Below are 14,746 nucleotides of genomic sequence, written 5' to 3' on the forward strand. Positions count from 1 at the left end.
ATGCTGCACTTGAAAGTTCAATTTCTGGACGACTCTCAGAAGACCTTTGTTGTTGATGTAAGTAAATCAATGACGGCTTCTAAATACACATTTGATTTTACTCTTGCTGGCGTGTATTTAAACATATGATGGAATGGTGCGTTAAAACTGTTTATGCTAATAGTCGTTATTGAAATTAAGGCTAAAAGGCTTCAAATTCTAGTCCACCCCCTCCAAGACACTATAACAATTTATCAAACAATGTAACTAGAATTACACAAAACTCTCTATTTTTACATATACAAAGCATGGTTTTATTGTGGGCTGTTTGATTCTGAGAAGTGGCTGATGCATCAGAATGATGATGATGATTATTACATTATATGGATGACAGTGATTGTTTTGGTGTTTAAAATAAAATGAAATATTATGAAACAGCTATTACTTGTAGGCAAATATTGAATAGAGTTTGTGTTATTCAGAAAAAAATTGTGATAACTGTAAAGGGTTACTTATAAAATATATGGACTCATTGATTATATGTGATATTGAATCACTTACCGGGATATAGATTTTAAAAATACTCCACTTTTACATTTGCATTAAAAGCAAAACTATGTTAGAACAGATTTCATTGTGTATGATAATGGTATATAATATTAATTTTATTTATAAAAAAAAAAAATAGCCCATTGAACATAGATGCAGCCTGCATATAATTTAATATATTACAATTAAATATTTAGGTGTTGTGTTATTTAAATTGCTTTCAAATAAATAGAAATACCACCCAAAAAGATTTGTCTATATAGTGCTACTCCAACAAACTTTATTGGTTATATTATTATTATATAATAGTCAAGTTTTCATATCTATGTATGTTAACATACATAAAGTATATTGTATCGGAATGTACAATATGTATATGTCTAGGAAATCATTAACATTATAAACGTTTTGTGGGCTTAATTTTCACATAATGGACAATAGCAAGTGAATTTATTAAGGTATATAAACGTAGCAGCACTCTGTCCGCATGCATGTTATTCTAACTAATGATTCCATTAACGTTTATCCACCTCTTCTGGTTGATGAGCAGATTTTTTTGTAAAAAATCCACTCCGAGGCAATCGTTCCATTTCCTGCTGCAACGACGGCGAAGATGAATAGAGGGATGAGGCCGTTTTGGAAAATAGATATTATTCCTTACGGCAAATTGTGAGCTACAGACAATTAAAAAAATATACAGCATATGTTTTTCAGTCCAGTGAACTTCTTCAGTTTTTTTTTAACCCTTAATAAAATATAGAACACTAGAAATGACACGGGCGTATACATCTATAAAAGGAGACAATAGATACTGCAGTATGGAAAGGCGGAAGATGAGATTTTTGCTTGGTAGGTGGGAGCTATTTAATAAATGAAAAGGGAAATTTTAAGGACATCTTAAATCAACTACTGTAGATAAATGTAACTGAAATACAGCCAAGTATATTTGTGATGATGTTGTATACACTGGTAATGACATTCTTTAAAAAGCGTGTGTGTGCGTGCGTGTGTGTGCGTGCGTGTGTGTGTGCATGCGTGTGTGTGCGTGCGTGTGTGCATGCGTGTGCGCTCATTTATCCTGCGGGAATAATATCTATAATATGCTCAGGTAACCTCCAACCGCCCCCACATTGTCAGCAATAATTAAATGGTGATTTGTTTTTGTGAAGCCTTAAATTGTTAAATGCGCAGTGCAGATGGGGCAAGTGGATCAAATAATAATCTTTAAGGCCCCAGATCTGTTACTTGCGCCTAGTGCATTTGTGAGGAGGGTGGTGGCCTGGTACCAGCGGGGCCGGGTTGAACCAAACCACTGATTTAAATAGATTGATGTGTTATTGGTTTTCCATCATGAAGAAGATACAAAGAACCGATGGGAAATCAACAGTGAAGGCATAAGTGCAACAAGTAACTGGGTCAAATAACAGATAGAAGGTTCTCCAGGTGTTAACAATAAGGTTATCGCTTCCTCCTGGACCAGGAGGCTGAGCAGACAGAGGTGCAAAGGTCCGGGACAGTCCCATCTGTGATAAAAACATAACTGAAGGATTTTTTATATTATTTTTTATTATTAATGATTCTTTATCATTTATATTTCCCATCTATCATAGTCAGGGCATGTTACGCTAATATGTAAATGTCCATTACTTTCCAACAATCCTGTAGTGAAGATTGCCTCGGAGTGTTTGTGTCAGCCCAAGTAGGACGTTGCCATGTGCCCTTGATACACGCACACACACACACACAACTGTGATTTTGAGCAATTTGTAACAAAATGGTATAATTGCTGCTTCTTTTCTGTGCTCTGGTTTCTTTTGCAGAACAAGTACATTCTTCTGCCAGTTTGTTCCCGACTGGTAGTCTTCAACGGAAACTTGTAGCTCCAACTTATTGTTTTAATTCTTAGTTCAATTTATTTGACAACTTCTTAAAACGGGTGACTTTACAAAGATTTTCACTGAACTCTGCAAATGAAACAATCTGGTGCGGAAAAGATTATAATTGTTTTAATTACACAAGGCCTCTTAATTTAGACAGGCTCTAGGATGACTGTAGCGAGCAGGCTGCTATTACACTGTCACTATACGAGAAGCTGAGCACAAAAGCATAGTAATTTTCCCCAACAGCCCTTGATTTCTGGAAAGCTGTTTCGCACATTACAGCAACAAACAGTTTAGCTCTTCAGCAGCAATGGCTTTCCCTCTATCCCCATAGATTAAAGCATTCATTCATTTCCATGCTAATTTGGATCTAATTTTGTTACCAGAGCCTCCCATCATTAGCGAGAAGTACGTCTCATCAGCCTTTTCTTTTCCCCTGGAATACCAGGGACTGTCAGGTCTCATTACAGAAACATTTGGAGAGGGTATATAATATGAAAGCCATACATTTATAATCTGTAATTATGTTTTTCACAACCACAAGGGAGGTAAACAATATATTTTAGAGGCAACATGGATTGGATCTTCCATATAGAAGAGACATGATACATATTCAAAATATAACTAGAACATACTAGCAATGAGATTTAAAACATTATTTGTAGTGTAATGTGGTGTAGAGATCCTTGACAAACAATGAAGGACTAATACAGCATTTAGAAGTTTTTATTCACCATTTAATAAGTAAACTTGGCTATTAGTATCCATGTGATATCTTTCATATTCTCTTTAATTTGTTTGATGTTCCTGTTCATACATTCTCTGATATAATCAATATTAATTTGGAATGGAAGCGAGTTCTTTACATTTTTAAAGCCATACTAGTTACATATTAAATTAAGACATATAATAATTTATTGATCAGTCTCTATGTTTATATCAGATGACATTTGAGATAGCTCATAAGATCCTCCATCAGTCACTGACTTGGGTTTCCACTGAATCCTTTAACTTTCCTTCTAGTTGGAAAACTCTTGAAGCTTTGAGCTTCTATGAAACTCAGTTTGGTTTGAAGCATCATTTGATCCTGGCAAGTCACCATCAAGAGCTTCAAGGCTGACCTGTCAATTAATTTGACACCCTTAAATGAAAGTGCCCTTCTTGGGGACTCTCTTGGGGCACCATGACCTTTGCGATTAGTCCTCTCTTGTGCTTTTGCATTGCCTATTTTTTTGTACTAAAATGTGCTGATTTATGTTACTTGGTACTTGCAATGACCAAAACAGAAACATAAAAAAGAAATATTGTAAAATATTTATGTAAATTTGTCTAATGCTTGTTTTTTTCTAATTATATTTATAGCAAAAAGCTCCTGGGAAGGAACTGTTTAACATGAGTTGCAGTCATCTAAGCCTAACTGAGAAAGAATACTTTGGCTTAGAATTCCGAAATCACTCAGGAAATGAAGTAAGTGAATGACCTTCAAATAGCTAAAGGGCAAATATAGAATTTATTTCTGCTTTCATACTGAAATGGTCTATGTGACCTTAGGCTTTCAACTGCTTGATCACATGAGTTATTTATAGCATACAATGTCAACCTGTCACAAGTAAGACTTCTTTCCATCAAATAATTATATATATATATATATATATATATATATATATATATATATATATATATATGCTGTACATTTTTAATGCGACATTTGAACATACATTGTAATTCCTTCTTCACCTGCTCTGCTATAAAACAATTTACAAAGATAAATATGGAACGATGAAGTTGGAAGCATTTTGATGAATATTATGTTTTAAACACAAGGTTAAACATGCACTAAAAGACCAGTTGGAGTCATTTGCTTTTTGGCCCTTTTCGTAAAGTTCTGCTGCAGATCTTGACTTAATACATAAAACACTTGCAGTCAGATTAAGACCGATTACTTCCATACTTCATATTCCCATATCCTACTCTACTTTAAAGGTAAACTGTCCCTCATAGCTTCACTAAAAAAAATATTAAAAGTGCTTATCTTTAACGAATATCTCCTTTTTCCACGACTTTACCTCAGCCACAAACAGAATATAATGTCGCCAGCGGTTCTCTGGCTTCATGGCCTTTTGGTTAGGATCACGTAAGTCTTTATGAGAGAGGGAAAGCTTCTCTGAGGTACTCATTAGGTGCCCCCTGGTTCAGTCTGCCAGGGCACATATTTCACTAGCCATGTTTGCGCTTTTTTTGACACAGTAGAGCTGGGTCTCATTTCGAGGAGTACCCTAGAAGATCTGGACCTCCTTAGGCTTTGCCTGAGGGGGAGCGGCATTTCCCCTGTGGGTTGTGCAGCTCTATGAGTGGAAGACTGGGGGCCCTGCTTCCCACTGTGGCCCTAGCGCTTGGAGCGCCGATCACCTTTTCTCCATTAGAGAGTACCTCAGGCTTTAGAAAAGAATTACTAAATTATAAGAGGGGTAAATTGCATTGTTTAAAACTATAAGCCTGCAACTTTCTGGTACCAAAAAAATAAATTAGTGCATTAAGTTTAGATTAAGTGTTGAGGATAAATGAAATTAGAATGTTTGATTTTATTCAAATTCTTTGCAGGTATGGCTAGGACTTTTGAAGCCTATCACCAAACAGGTTAAAAGTAAGTTACGCAAACATTTCATTTGCATTGCGTGTCTTAAACTGTGACATACGCCTGAGAAAATATCTCCAAATACCACTACAAAGCAAAAAAAAATGAAAGCAGATAACGAGTCTGCTCTATGGTATATCGCTCCTCGTGTTACTACAGCAGGCAAACACTCTACTGTATATCAGGAGCAAAAATAGAACCAACAAACCCAGAAATATATATTTTAGCTTTCATGGGAATGATCAGTAGGGTGTGCTTGGTGAGCAGGGAATCCCACGTCTAGACTCACCGATGCATTTGGGGTAAACCCCATGAATGGGGTAGATTTCTTACGCAGAGGACATGTGCCTCACTTTTTAGTTTTGTAATGTCCTTATAGACCAGATACAACCAATATGTTGATGGAGACTTTCTTTCTGTAACGGCACAAGTGGAGATCTCTTGGGATAACCATAAGTGAGTGACAGTGAGTGCAGACTTGGACATCCTTGAGCATTTGTGCCTAGAAAGGTATAGCGTTTCAACGAGTTAACCATAGAAAAAGAAAAAGCTAATTTGGTAAACATGATACCGTTATTGGCTAACTTTATTACACTGTATACTATACATCAGCCAATAACGCTATCATCTTTGCCAAATCTGTGCCTTGAGGGATTCTAATTGCACCACAGTGGGTGGCTTTTGGTTTCCTCGCACAGAGAAGATTTACGTCACGCTCCAGTTCTGGCCTGAACCGGTGGTGGGTATCAGAATGATATATTAATGGAGATTGTATCTGCTGCAATAGAACAAGCAAGCTGGAATGCCCTATAGTCATTGACTTTTCTCCAAATGTACCTCTTGGAGACATAAAATATAGAATTCTTAATATATATGAGTAGCAATAATAATATAGTTTAAAAAGGTTCATTTTATTCTTTTGTCAGAAGCTGTGCTTGCATGGGTGAAAAATCTAGTAGTCAGGCTGACTTTCTGCATGGTCTCTCACGTGCTTTGCCAAATGATTGTCCGCAGATTTAATGTGCCGTTTGAATCGTGTTATTCTTTTAAGATCCTAAGGAGACAATTTTCAAATTTATGGTGAAATTCTTTCTGGTGGATCCGGGTCTGTTGCAAGGAGAGTTGACCAGGTATTTTGCTTCATTTTCTTTTATGAACTTAAATTCTCCAAACTAATTAGGCTTGTAGACACATTCTAGATTAATCAATTTATTGTTCAGTGATCATTTAAGTGATTGGGCTACTAAATACAATAACACTTGTATTATCTCACTAGCAATAGATGGTCCCATGTGAATCGTAGATACACTGATCCTCATGTATCCATCTTTATTAACCTCACGTAACCCGGTTGACTGTGGATAAGTATTTTTTTAGTACAGCAACAAAAATTGAATTTCACTAAAGTTTTTTAAACACTGAATGGACTAAATATTCTGTACAGCGCATGGTAATATAATTTGAAACATAATAACTGTTTTAAATGATACTACCATTTAATGCAGTAAATGTTAGTGGTGCGTTGACTTTGCTCATCATTCATTTCACAGGTATCTATTTGCACTCCAGATTAAAAAGGATTTGGCATCCGGGAGATTACCGTGCAATGACAACAGTGCTGCCTTAATGGTGTCTTATATTCTGCAGTGTAAGTGAGAAAATTAGTGTCGTGATACACAGTTTTACATTTTAGATGAGACATTTTTTGAAGATTATTCTGGACTACCGTGCCCATCGTAACCAGGTGCATTTACCCCTACAGCCACACATTGTACAAAAAATAAAATATAAAGTTAGGCAATATTTGTTGGGTAGAGTACTATAAGTGTTGTTTCGGAATCATGTTGAGCCACAGAAAAAAAAACTTTGGCATATATTCACTAAATAGAGAGTTTGAAGGAGAGTTTTAACTGCCTGAGATTACTACATGACTGTACATAACATGAGCTGGCCCTTAATATTCCATAGCTAAATCAGAAGATTTTTTTAAATCAACGTTTTTTGAGGTTTTGAAAATGAAGGTGCTCCAGAACTACAAATGCCCCAGAAGAAGAAGATTGGAGACCTGGTTTCCCTGTGGCCTTTACCCACTTGGAGAACCAGCACCTTCTTCTTTCTTCACTGTGACAGTGGAAGCGCGGTTTACTCTAGGCGTCAAACAAAAAAATAAATTCGAGGGTATCATGTGGAACATGATTGTTTTTCCCACTATAGAAAAAAATAAGCAATTCCATGGAAAGTCTTCAGATGTAAAAGCAATGAATTTTACTTTTTTTTTCTAGTACTAAGACAAATGTATATTTTTGTATGTGCTTATGATTGGCATGTCATACATATGGTGATATGTACTAGTCTGACTTTAAGGTGTGATAAGCACCTGTACAGGTAACTATCATTCTGTATATATACTTTAATCACCATAACTGGGAACTTTCAGAGCCCCCCTCATGGAATGTGGCCAGGACTACCCGCTGACATCAGTAGGTGGTCCCTCTGATGTCGCAGGCGGTTCCTGTGGGTGGGAGTTCCTGCTGATGTCGGTGGGAGTTCCTGCTGATGTCGGTGGGAGTTCCTGCTGATGTCAGTGGGATTTCAACCTAGCTAATGAGTTTCTGTTTTTGTTTTAATGCAGCAGAACTGGGGGATTATGATGAGGACACAACCAGGAATCACCTAGAACAGAACCAATATTTACCAAACCAAGAATACTTAGACAACAAGATCGTAAAATATTACCAACGTCATATGTAAGTATGTCCATCTTATAGAAAGTAAATGTAAAAAGGGCTTTGTGAACATGAAGTTGATATGGCTAAAGACATGGCTGCTTCTACTAATGGACCAAGTGGACCTCCCTTTACTCTTTATTAGCTGGCAACCTAATTCACATAAAGTAGGCTTGTCTTAAGTCTTTACTTCTGTTACTTCCCAGACACACTGCATGTAATACCAGGATTGCAATGGAAGGACTTTTGTGGTCCACGTTCCTAACCACATAAACTACATTGATTAGTTTTTAATCAATATTTTTTTTTTATTTGAACATGGATAAATTGAATAACTCGAAATACAAGGAAAACAGCTAACAATAACCAAATAGTTCTGATGCGTTCCCATTTAACAGCCTCTCCTTCACTCAGAGCTCTCTCATAGTCTCGGATTGAGGCTGCCGGGACATGCGGTCACCCTACTCCCAACAAACGGAAAAATACATGATCTTTTGTGTTAGGGGGATGCTTAGAGGTATAGACAAAGGACTTTTTAATGTGACTATGTAGTCTATATTTATGTAAACAGGTATTTAGAAGAAGTTCTTTTTGCTTTTTTTCATGCACATTATTGTGACTAACAATACTGTAGATCATTGCGATATATACTGAGCTCCCGGAATGAGGGGCAGAGGGGCTTGAGTCACAAAGAGAGAATTTCCCTCCTAAAGACTGTCACAGTGCAATTAACATTTTAAATTGGGTGACATGCAAAGAGAAGCGACAGAGGATCACCCGATCCCAACATATTTTTTTTTAGAAAGGTTCTTGAATGCTACAAATAAAATTTGTTTTCTCACTAGAGGGAAGTCTCCGGCTGAATCAGATATGCAGTTACTAGACATAGCACGCAAACTGGATATGTATGGAATCCATCCTCATCCTGCTAATGATGGGGAAGATTTGCAAATCAACCTTGCTGTGGCACACATGGGAGTCCTGGTTCTGCGGGTCAGTAAAATAAATCAATGCTATCAAATAATTTGAGATTAGAGCACTCACTGAGGTGGTCCACTTTAGTGGATTATATGGGGCCATTAGTTTTAACAGGTTTTTGGAAACCATCTGGGCTGTATTTTTGGTAAAGATGATGGTTGGAAAGTGATACATAATATTGATCACCTGATTTGTTGAAGTTGTAAATAACTGTCAGGACCACACTTTACTCAGAACAACCTGCTTAACCATACACAACAGATTCAAGGAGCATGACCCCTCTTTAGATCATACAAAACAAGTTTTATCCACATCTGTATTCACCTCAAACAATCCTCTAAGGGCCAAACCCCATACAAAATAAACCTGAGATGAACTCACTAAGGACAGATATCCACTTAATAGCATGCATCCCCACTCGGGAGCATCTCAAGTCTTAGAGCTCCATTGACAGTCTGATTCTACAACAAGTCCAGACACTAAAAACAATATACTTCTGCACAAGGAAACCAACAACGCTAGACATGCATTTTTCCCTTCATAGGCCTCAATGGGGTTTGGTCAGCATCCCTCTAATATCTCTGGACTCACCTTTTCACTTGGGATGGGCTCCAAAAGGTCCCAAGAAGGGCCAACCCCATATGTTCTGGATGGTCCTCTTTAGATCATGCTCTGACCAGTGTTGATGATCTTATTACAAACCTTTTTCATGCATAAATAAAGCACAGCCATAATGAGATGAAACAATAGGCAGAATAATTCTGTGTAGCAGGTATGACAATTTTGAAGAAGGAACCACCATCATTTTGGGAATCCAGACATTCCTGTATTGATGATTATTCCCAATGATCTATAATCAACGTATATGTCGGTGTTTATTTTAATTCAGGGTAACACCAAGATTAACACTTTCAACTGGGCTAATATTAGGAAGCTGAGTTTCAAGAGAAAACATTTTCTTATCAAGCTTCATCCACATATCGATGTGAGTAGGATTTTTATGTTATTTTCCATCTTATGCATTGTTATACCGTATAACGCAACTAAACTAATCAAATTATCAATTTGTCTTTTGGTAAGAGCCAAGATGGTCATTCACGCACCATAATGTAGCAAGATTAATATTATTTTCTTTTATATATACAGTGCCAGCAATTGACGTAGCCCTTCTTACAAATCATATAAATTATTGAGTTTAGGAGTTTCAGTATAAAATCAAGAAGTGGACAGCCCTTTCCATAGACAAGCATTAGCAGTAGAATGGGTCGTACTGAAGGCTGTTTTTTTTGCTAGTTAATACAAAGAAAGTCTAACTTTCCAAATGTGTGGAATCAGTTTGAGGAAGGGTCTCTCTTTTTCCAGCATGCCCATAGTTTTGGAATGGCATGCCTAGTAAGCTCATAAAGGTGTCCCCCTACTTTTAGTCATATAGTGTATACAAAGCCTGCGCTCCTCCTCATCACAGGTACATAGTTTGCAAGCCCAATTTTTGTTTTTTGTTTGTTGACGCTGTATTTTATTAGGGCTCACCTCTCATGTTCACCACCTCTCTTACTGCCACCCAGTTTTTATGTGTAACTGTAGCATAATGGTGTTTCCCCTGGCGTCCCCAGCTGATTAAATGACTTCTTCTGCAGACTTTGTGCAAGGACACATTAGTGTTCACCATGGAAAGCCGAGATGCATGTAAAGCTTTCTGGAAGACTTGCGTGGAATACCATGCCTTTTTCCGACTGTCAGAAGAACCCAAGCGTAAGCCGAGGCCCTTCCTATGTAGTAAGGGCTCCAATTTCAGATACAGGTAAAGGGCAGACTGGTTTAACAAATGCTGATAATTGTATAATAAAAATGACACAGATCCTGGAGTTATAGGGTTTAATGGTGCAGCATCTACTCTGCTGGATATATATATAAAACATGTATGTATGTATGCTTATGGTGAGAAAAAAAGCACTAATGCCCTCCACTATACCGCAAAATATATAACATTGGGATAATGGATGAGAAATAAGTATTTAAATTACGGTCATACCTCAGAAGAAGAATATCTGTTGGCACGTCCTATGTCATGGATTTAATTATTTTTATTCCACCAAATACAATCTATACATCCTGTTACTTTGTCTATAACTTGGTGGAAACATAAAAAGGCATTGAAAATGCACTCATATCAAATTCTGGTAATCTGCAGATTAGTTATAAACATGGGATTTAGAATATTTACGGTGATGACTTTCAAGGTCCACCTGTTGCCCCCTATTTTGGGCCGTGTACGGTAATAAATATTTAAATATATATATATATATATATATATATATATATATATATATATATATATATATATATAGGGTCAAAGACAACATGTTTCCTGCAGGCCCCACATTATACCACTGGCATTACTGAATTTGCCCTTAGCTGCAGCCCATGCCTACTGGTTGCCAAATTATAAACAACTATTTTTCGTCATAGGCAGCATTAGAATGAGCTGTCTTTTGTGAGAAAGAATTAACAAAACCAATGCAGTAACATTTGTATTAGAACCTGAAATTGTAGATAATTATGTTTCCCTCTATTTCTCTATCGTTAGTGGGAGGACTCAAAAACAACTATTTGATTCATGGACTAAAGGAAAGGCAAAGAATCAACCCTTTGAAAGGTAATGATTTCTTTGCATCATACTAGTTACATGATCACGTTGCCAAAATTATTGTAACCAAATTTGCTTTTGAATTTTCAGAAAACTCTTTCAAGCCAATCTTCACGAGAGGCAATGCAGGTCATCTCCAGATCTTCTGACTGAAGTAGCAAAGCAGGTATTTGCTTTAAATGTCCTCTTCTCTGTACAAAGATCTGCCTGGTAATTAGAAATTAGAACACAAATATGTCTATCGTATTACCTTTGTACCCCTTTGCAGGCAGAATTCTCTCGGAAAATGAATAAAAAAAAAAATAACATGGTAAAAATGGCGACTGCAGTCTGGACTGGTCTTACGGTCTTATATCAGGGTTGACAGTTTTCTATATTAAATGTTTTGGCTAAATATTATATATTTAATGCAAATATGTTATTTTAATCCTGGCACGGGATCTCATCTAGCTTTATACGAGCATGAAAAGATACAATTGCAGCTTTTATTCTGATATTGTTCATGGCCATAACTGTGAAGTCTCCAGTTGAAGCGTTGCTTCCCAGTTCTCCGGGTCACGTTCCTCTCTCTGTGGGGTCATCTACTTTCCCTCCTGCTTCCTGCTAATTTAAGGCTATCTGGGCTAGCCGGCCTCAATGTATGGCTAGCTTCACACCACTTGCTGCAAGCCCAGCCTTTTGCCCCCAGAAGAGGGAGAGCTGCAGGTGGCCTACCCATAGAAGCACCCACACATGCTCATGGTGCCATCTGTATTGTAGATAAAAATAGAGTTAAGAGCTCTAGTGCAATAATGCAATCTAAAATGCTGTAATTTGTGCACACCAGATAAAGGGCAGAATGTCTCTGTTGCTTATAGGTGCATGCGAAAGTTGTGTCTTAATTACCTTTACAATAGAGATGCTGTTCAACTTAATCCACAAAATTAAGTCAATACATTTTTATTTTTTGCTTTGCTCTCTCCACCAGCCCAATGACTTAAGGCTGGTATATACCAGTAGACCATGCTCCAGAAGTGTTAACAGCGTGGGCTGGGATTCCTTTCTGGACAGGAACAGAAGAAATTCAGCGGTTGAAGTAATTTTTACAGCAGAACTCAATCGTTCCAAACCAGAAGCAGAGTCTGCACCTTTGCAACAATCAAGGAGCAGCGCTTCATTTCCAGGTTGTAGTTACAGTGATACGATACACGAGGCCCCACGCCAACGCTCCGAGAGGAGAGTGAGGTCTTGTTATGAAGACAGTAGTTACTGGATGGAAAATATCAATAGCACTTCTGAAGATATTAATAGGGGACGCATCTGTTCCCCAAGGACTTACACAGACGTCACTTATGAACCATCTCCAGAAAGGCACCAGCAGTACCAGGGTTCTCCCGGTTTCTGCAGCTATACAGATGGACCATCTTTACTTGCCCCACAAGCATCAGCTATTGTTGAGGAAATAATGAGGCTCACCAATCAGCCAACTTTTCCTGGAAAATCACCTAACCGAAGTCCAAACGCCAGAAGATTAAAGGAATATCATCAACCAGTATATCCCAGAACAAGTTTTTGGAATAGTGCGGATCACAAAACAAACATTCAAATAACTAGCAGTGAATCTAATAAAGAACTTAATCCCACAAGGTCCTTGAGTCACTCGGACATGAAATCTGCTTGGTTTCCTTATGGTTCAGAATTTAAGCCTTTAGGACCTTGTCCTGTATTTAGTAGAACATCTAGTGTATCAAGAAGAACCCCACCAGTGCTACCCATACCACTACCACCACCACCACCACCACCACCACCACCACCACCACCACCACCTCCTCCTCCTCCTCCTCCTCCTCCTCCACCCCCTTCATTATTAAAAAACACACCGAGAGCCACTGAGAGATATGTGTACAGTGGGACCGAATCCAGCGACTCTGAAACAGAAATTATGAACCCATATTACTATGCTGTGTTTGGCAAAAATATAAGCCATCCAATGGCAAGAGCGAGGCTGTCCTCGGGAAGCCTTCAGCTAGAGGACGAGGAAGATATTCCATTAAATGAGAGTGGCTGGAGAAATAGAAAGTCCAGAATGGAAGAGAAATGGTTTCACACTTAAATGTAAATATATTTATCTTGGTCAGATGTAATTACGCTTTCAGTTGATTTTGTACAGACGCTGTAGAATTTATTTTCAAACTTTTACAAAAAATAAAATGCAGTACAAATGGCTGCACCGTGTAGATCCGCTCATGTTTATTTGTGAATCAATCCAATGTGGGAGGTTTCCTTTCTCCAGGGAGGGGAGAAGGGTTTGGCCACACCTACTTCCACACCTAGTCTGGAGCTAGCCTCGCCCCATGGCCAAACAGCTCCACCTACCAAATTGGTTTGCCTATTATGCTGTAATCAATATGTCGAATTCAAATAGCTTACATTAAATGTATTTTATTAATGAGTAACTGTATGCAGAATTCAACACTTTGGACTATCCCTATGAACACTGTGTGAACACCGTATTTATATCCTGCTGATGTTTCTCTTTCTACATTATAGCATTATCACAGGAGGAAGTGTTGGCCCCTCTGGACAGGCCCATGATTCACTCTGGTACCTGTCCCACTCTGTGTTTGAATTCCCACGAGGGAGCGGTTTCTCTGCTTGGTTCTGTAGACTGGCGGCATCTGTCGGGAAAAAGCATGACTCCAATAAACTTTAAGAGTAACCTGACTGCTGGATGAAACCCAAGACGATCTGGGGCAGGCAGTTAAGGAGAGGAAGGGTAAAGAGAGGAAAATAATTAGAGAAGAGGAGAAAGACAAAGATTTTAAGACATGCCAATGACGGGCACATATGCTAGTGTGTGAGTGAGTGAGTGAGTGAGTGAGTGAGTGAGTGTGTGTGTAAAAACATGGAGAAGCCACCACAGGGAGATGGTCAGCAGAACTAGTCTTCCAGTCTACCGCCTATAAGACATGAAATGTGCACTGACAGAAACCTCTCATGCTCTGATCGATCATTGCTTGAACGTATAGATCCTGCGGATTGAGCGGCCAATAATAAAATATGAATTGAACATTACCTTGTTATTATGCAGGGCATGCTCATCAATTCATGCAGAGACATTAGGACGACCCATTACAACGTACAACGAATTCAGAAAATTTAAACCCCCAACTCTCCTGCAATTAACTCTTTAGTGAATAAGCCCCAAAGAACGCATCGTGTCATTAATGGCTGATGGCGACACACAAAATAAAACACACACAAACGCAAATGCAATCTTTAACAGAATTTAAATATTTATTCTTAAACCATTTAAAATCCCCTGAAATATCGAAATAAGCTTACTCTATTAACAGATTTACAGGAGTCATTA

At 38.0% G+C, this 14,746-nt stretch overlaps 1 protein-coding gene across 1 annotated transcript; it reads left to right on the forward strand.

Moving 5' to 3' along the window:
• On the forward strand, nt 1-13,486 carry LOC149298219 (FERM domain-containing protein 7-like). The gene is made up of 13 exons (XM_089487667.1): nt 1-57; nt 3,771-3,875; nt 5,010-5,052; nt 6,095-6,173; nt 6,594-6,691; nt 7,676-7,790; nt 8,615-8,762; nt 9,637-9,732; nt 10,385-10,548; nt 11,335-11,403; nt 11,485-11,560; nt 12,362-13,147; nt 13,250-13,486. Exons 1-13 carry the CDS (start codon nt 1-3, stop codon nt 13,484-13,486), a joined length of 2,073 nt encoding a protein of 690 aa, XP_089343793.1.
• The last annotated feature ends 1,260 nt before the right edge of the window (nt 13,487-14,746 follow it).

The sequence above is a fragment of the Sceloporus occidentalis genome, unplaced genomic scaffold (genome assembly GCF_023333645.1).
Source record: "Sceloporus occidentalis isolate IW3139 unplaced genomic scaffold, rSceOcc1.0.p SCAF_34, whole genome shotgun sequence".
Classification (NCBI taxonomy): domain Eukaryota; kingdom Metazoa; phylum Chordata; class Lepidosauria; order Squamata; family Phrynosomatidae; genus Sceloporus; species Sceloporus occidentalis.

What these genes read in the sequence shown, in the direction of transcription:
- LOC149298219 (XM_089487667.1), top strand. Translation starts at nt 1, where the DNA reads ATGCTGCACTTGAAAGTTCAATTTCTGGACGACTCTCAGAAGACCTTT. An exon ending in TATCACCAAACAGGTTAAAA is followed by an intron (nt 5,053 to 6,094) that starts GTAAGTTACGCA and finishes TATTCTTTTAAG; the next exon opens with ATCCTAAGGAGACAATTTTC. An exon ending in GGCTCCAATTTCAGATACAG is followed by an intron (nt 10,549 to 11,334) that starts GTAAAGGGCAGA and finishes CTCTATCGTTAG; the next exon opens with TGGGAGGACTCAAAAACAAC.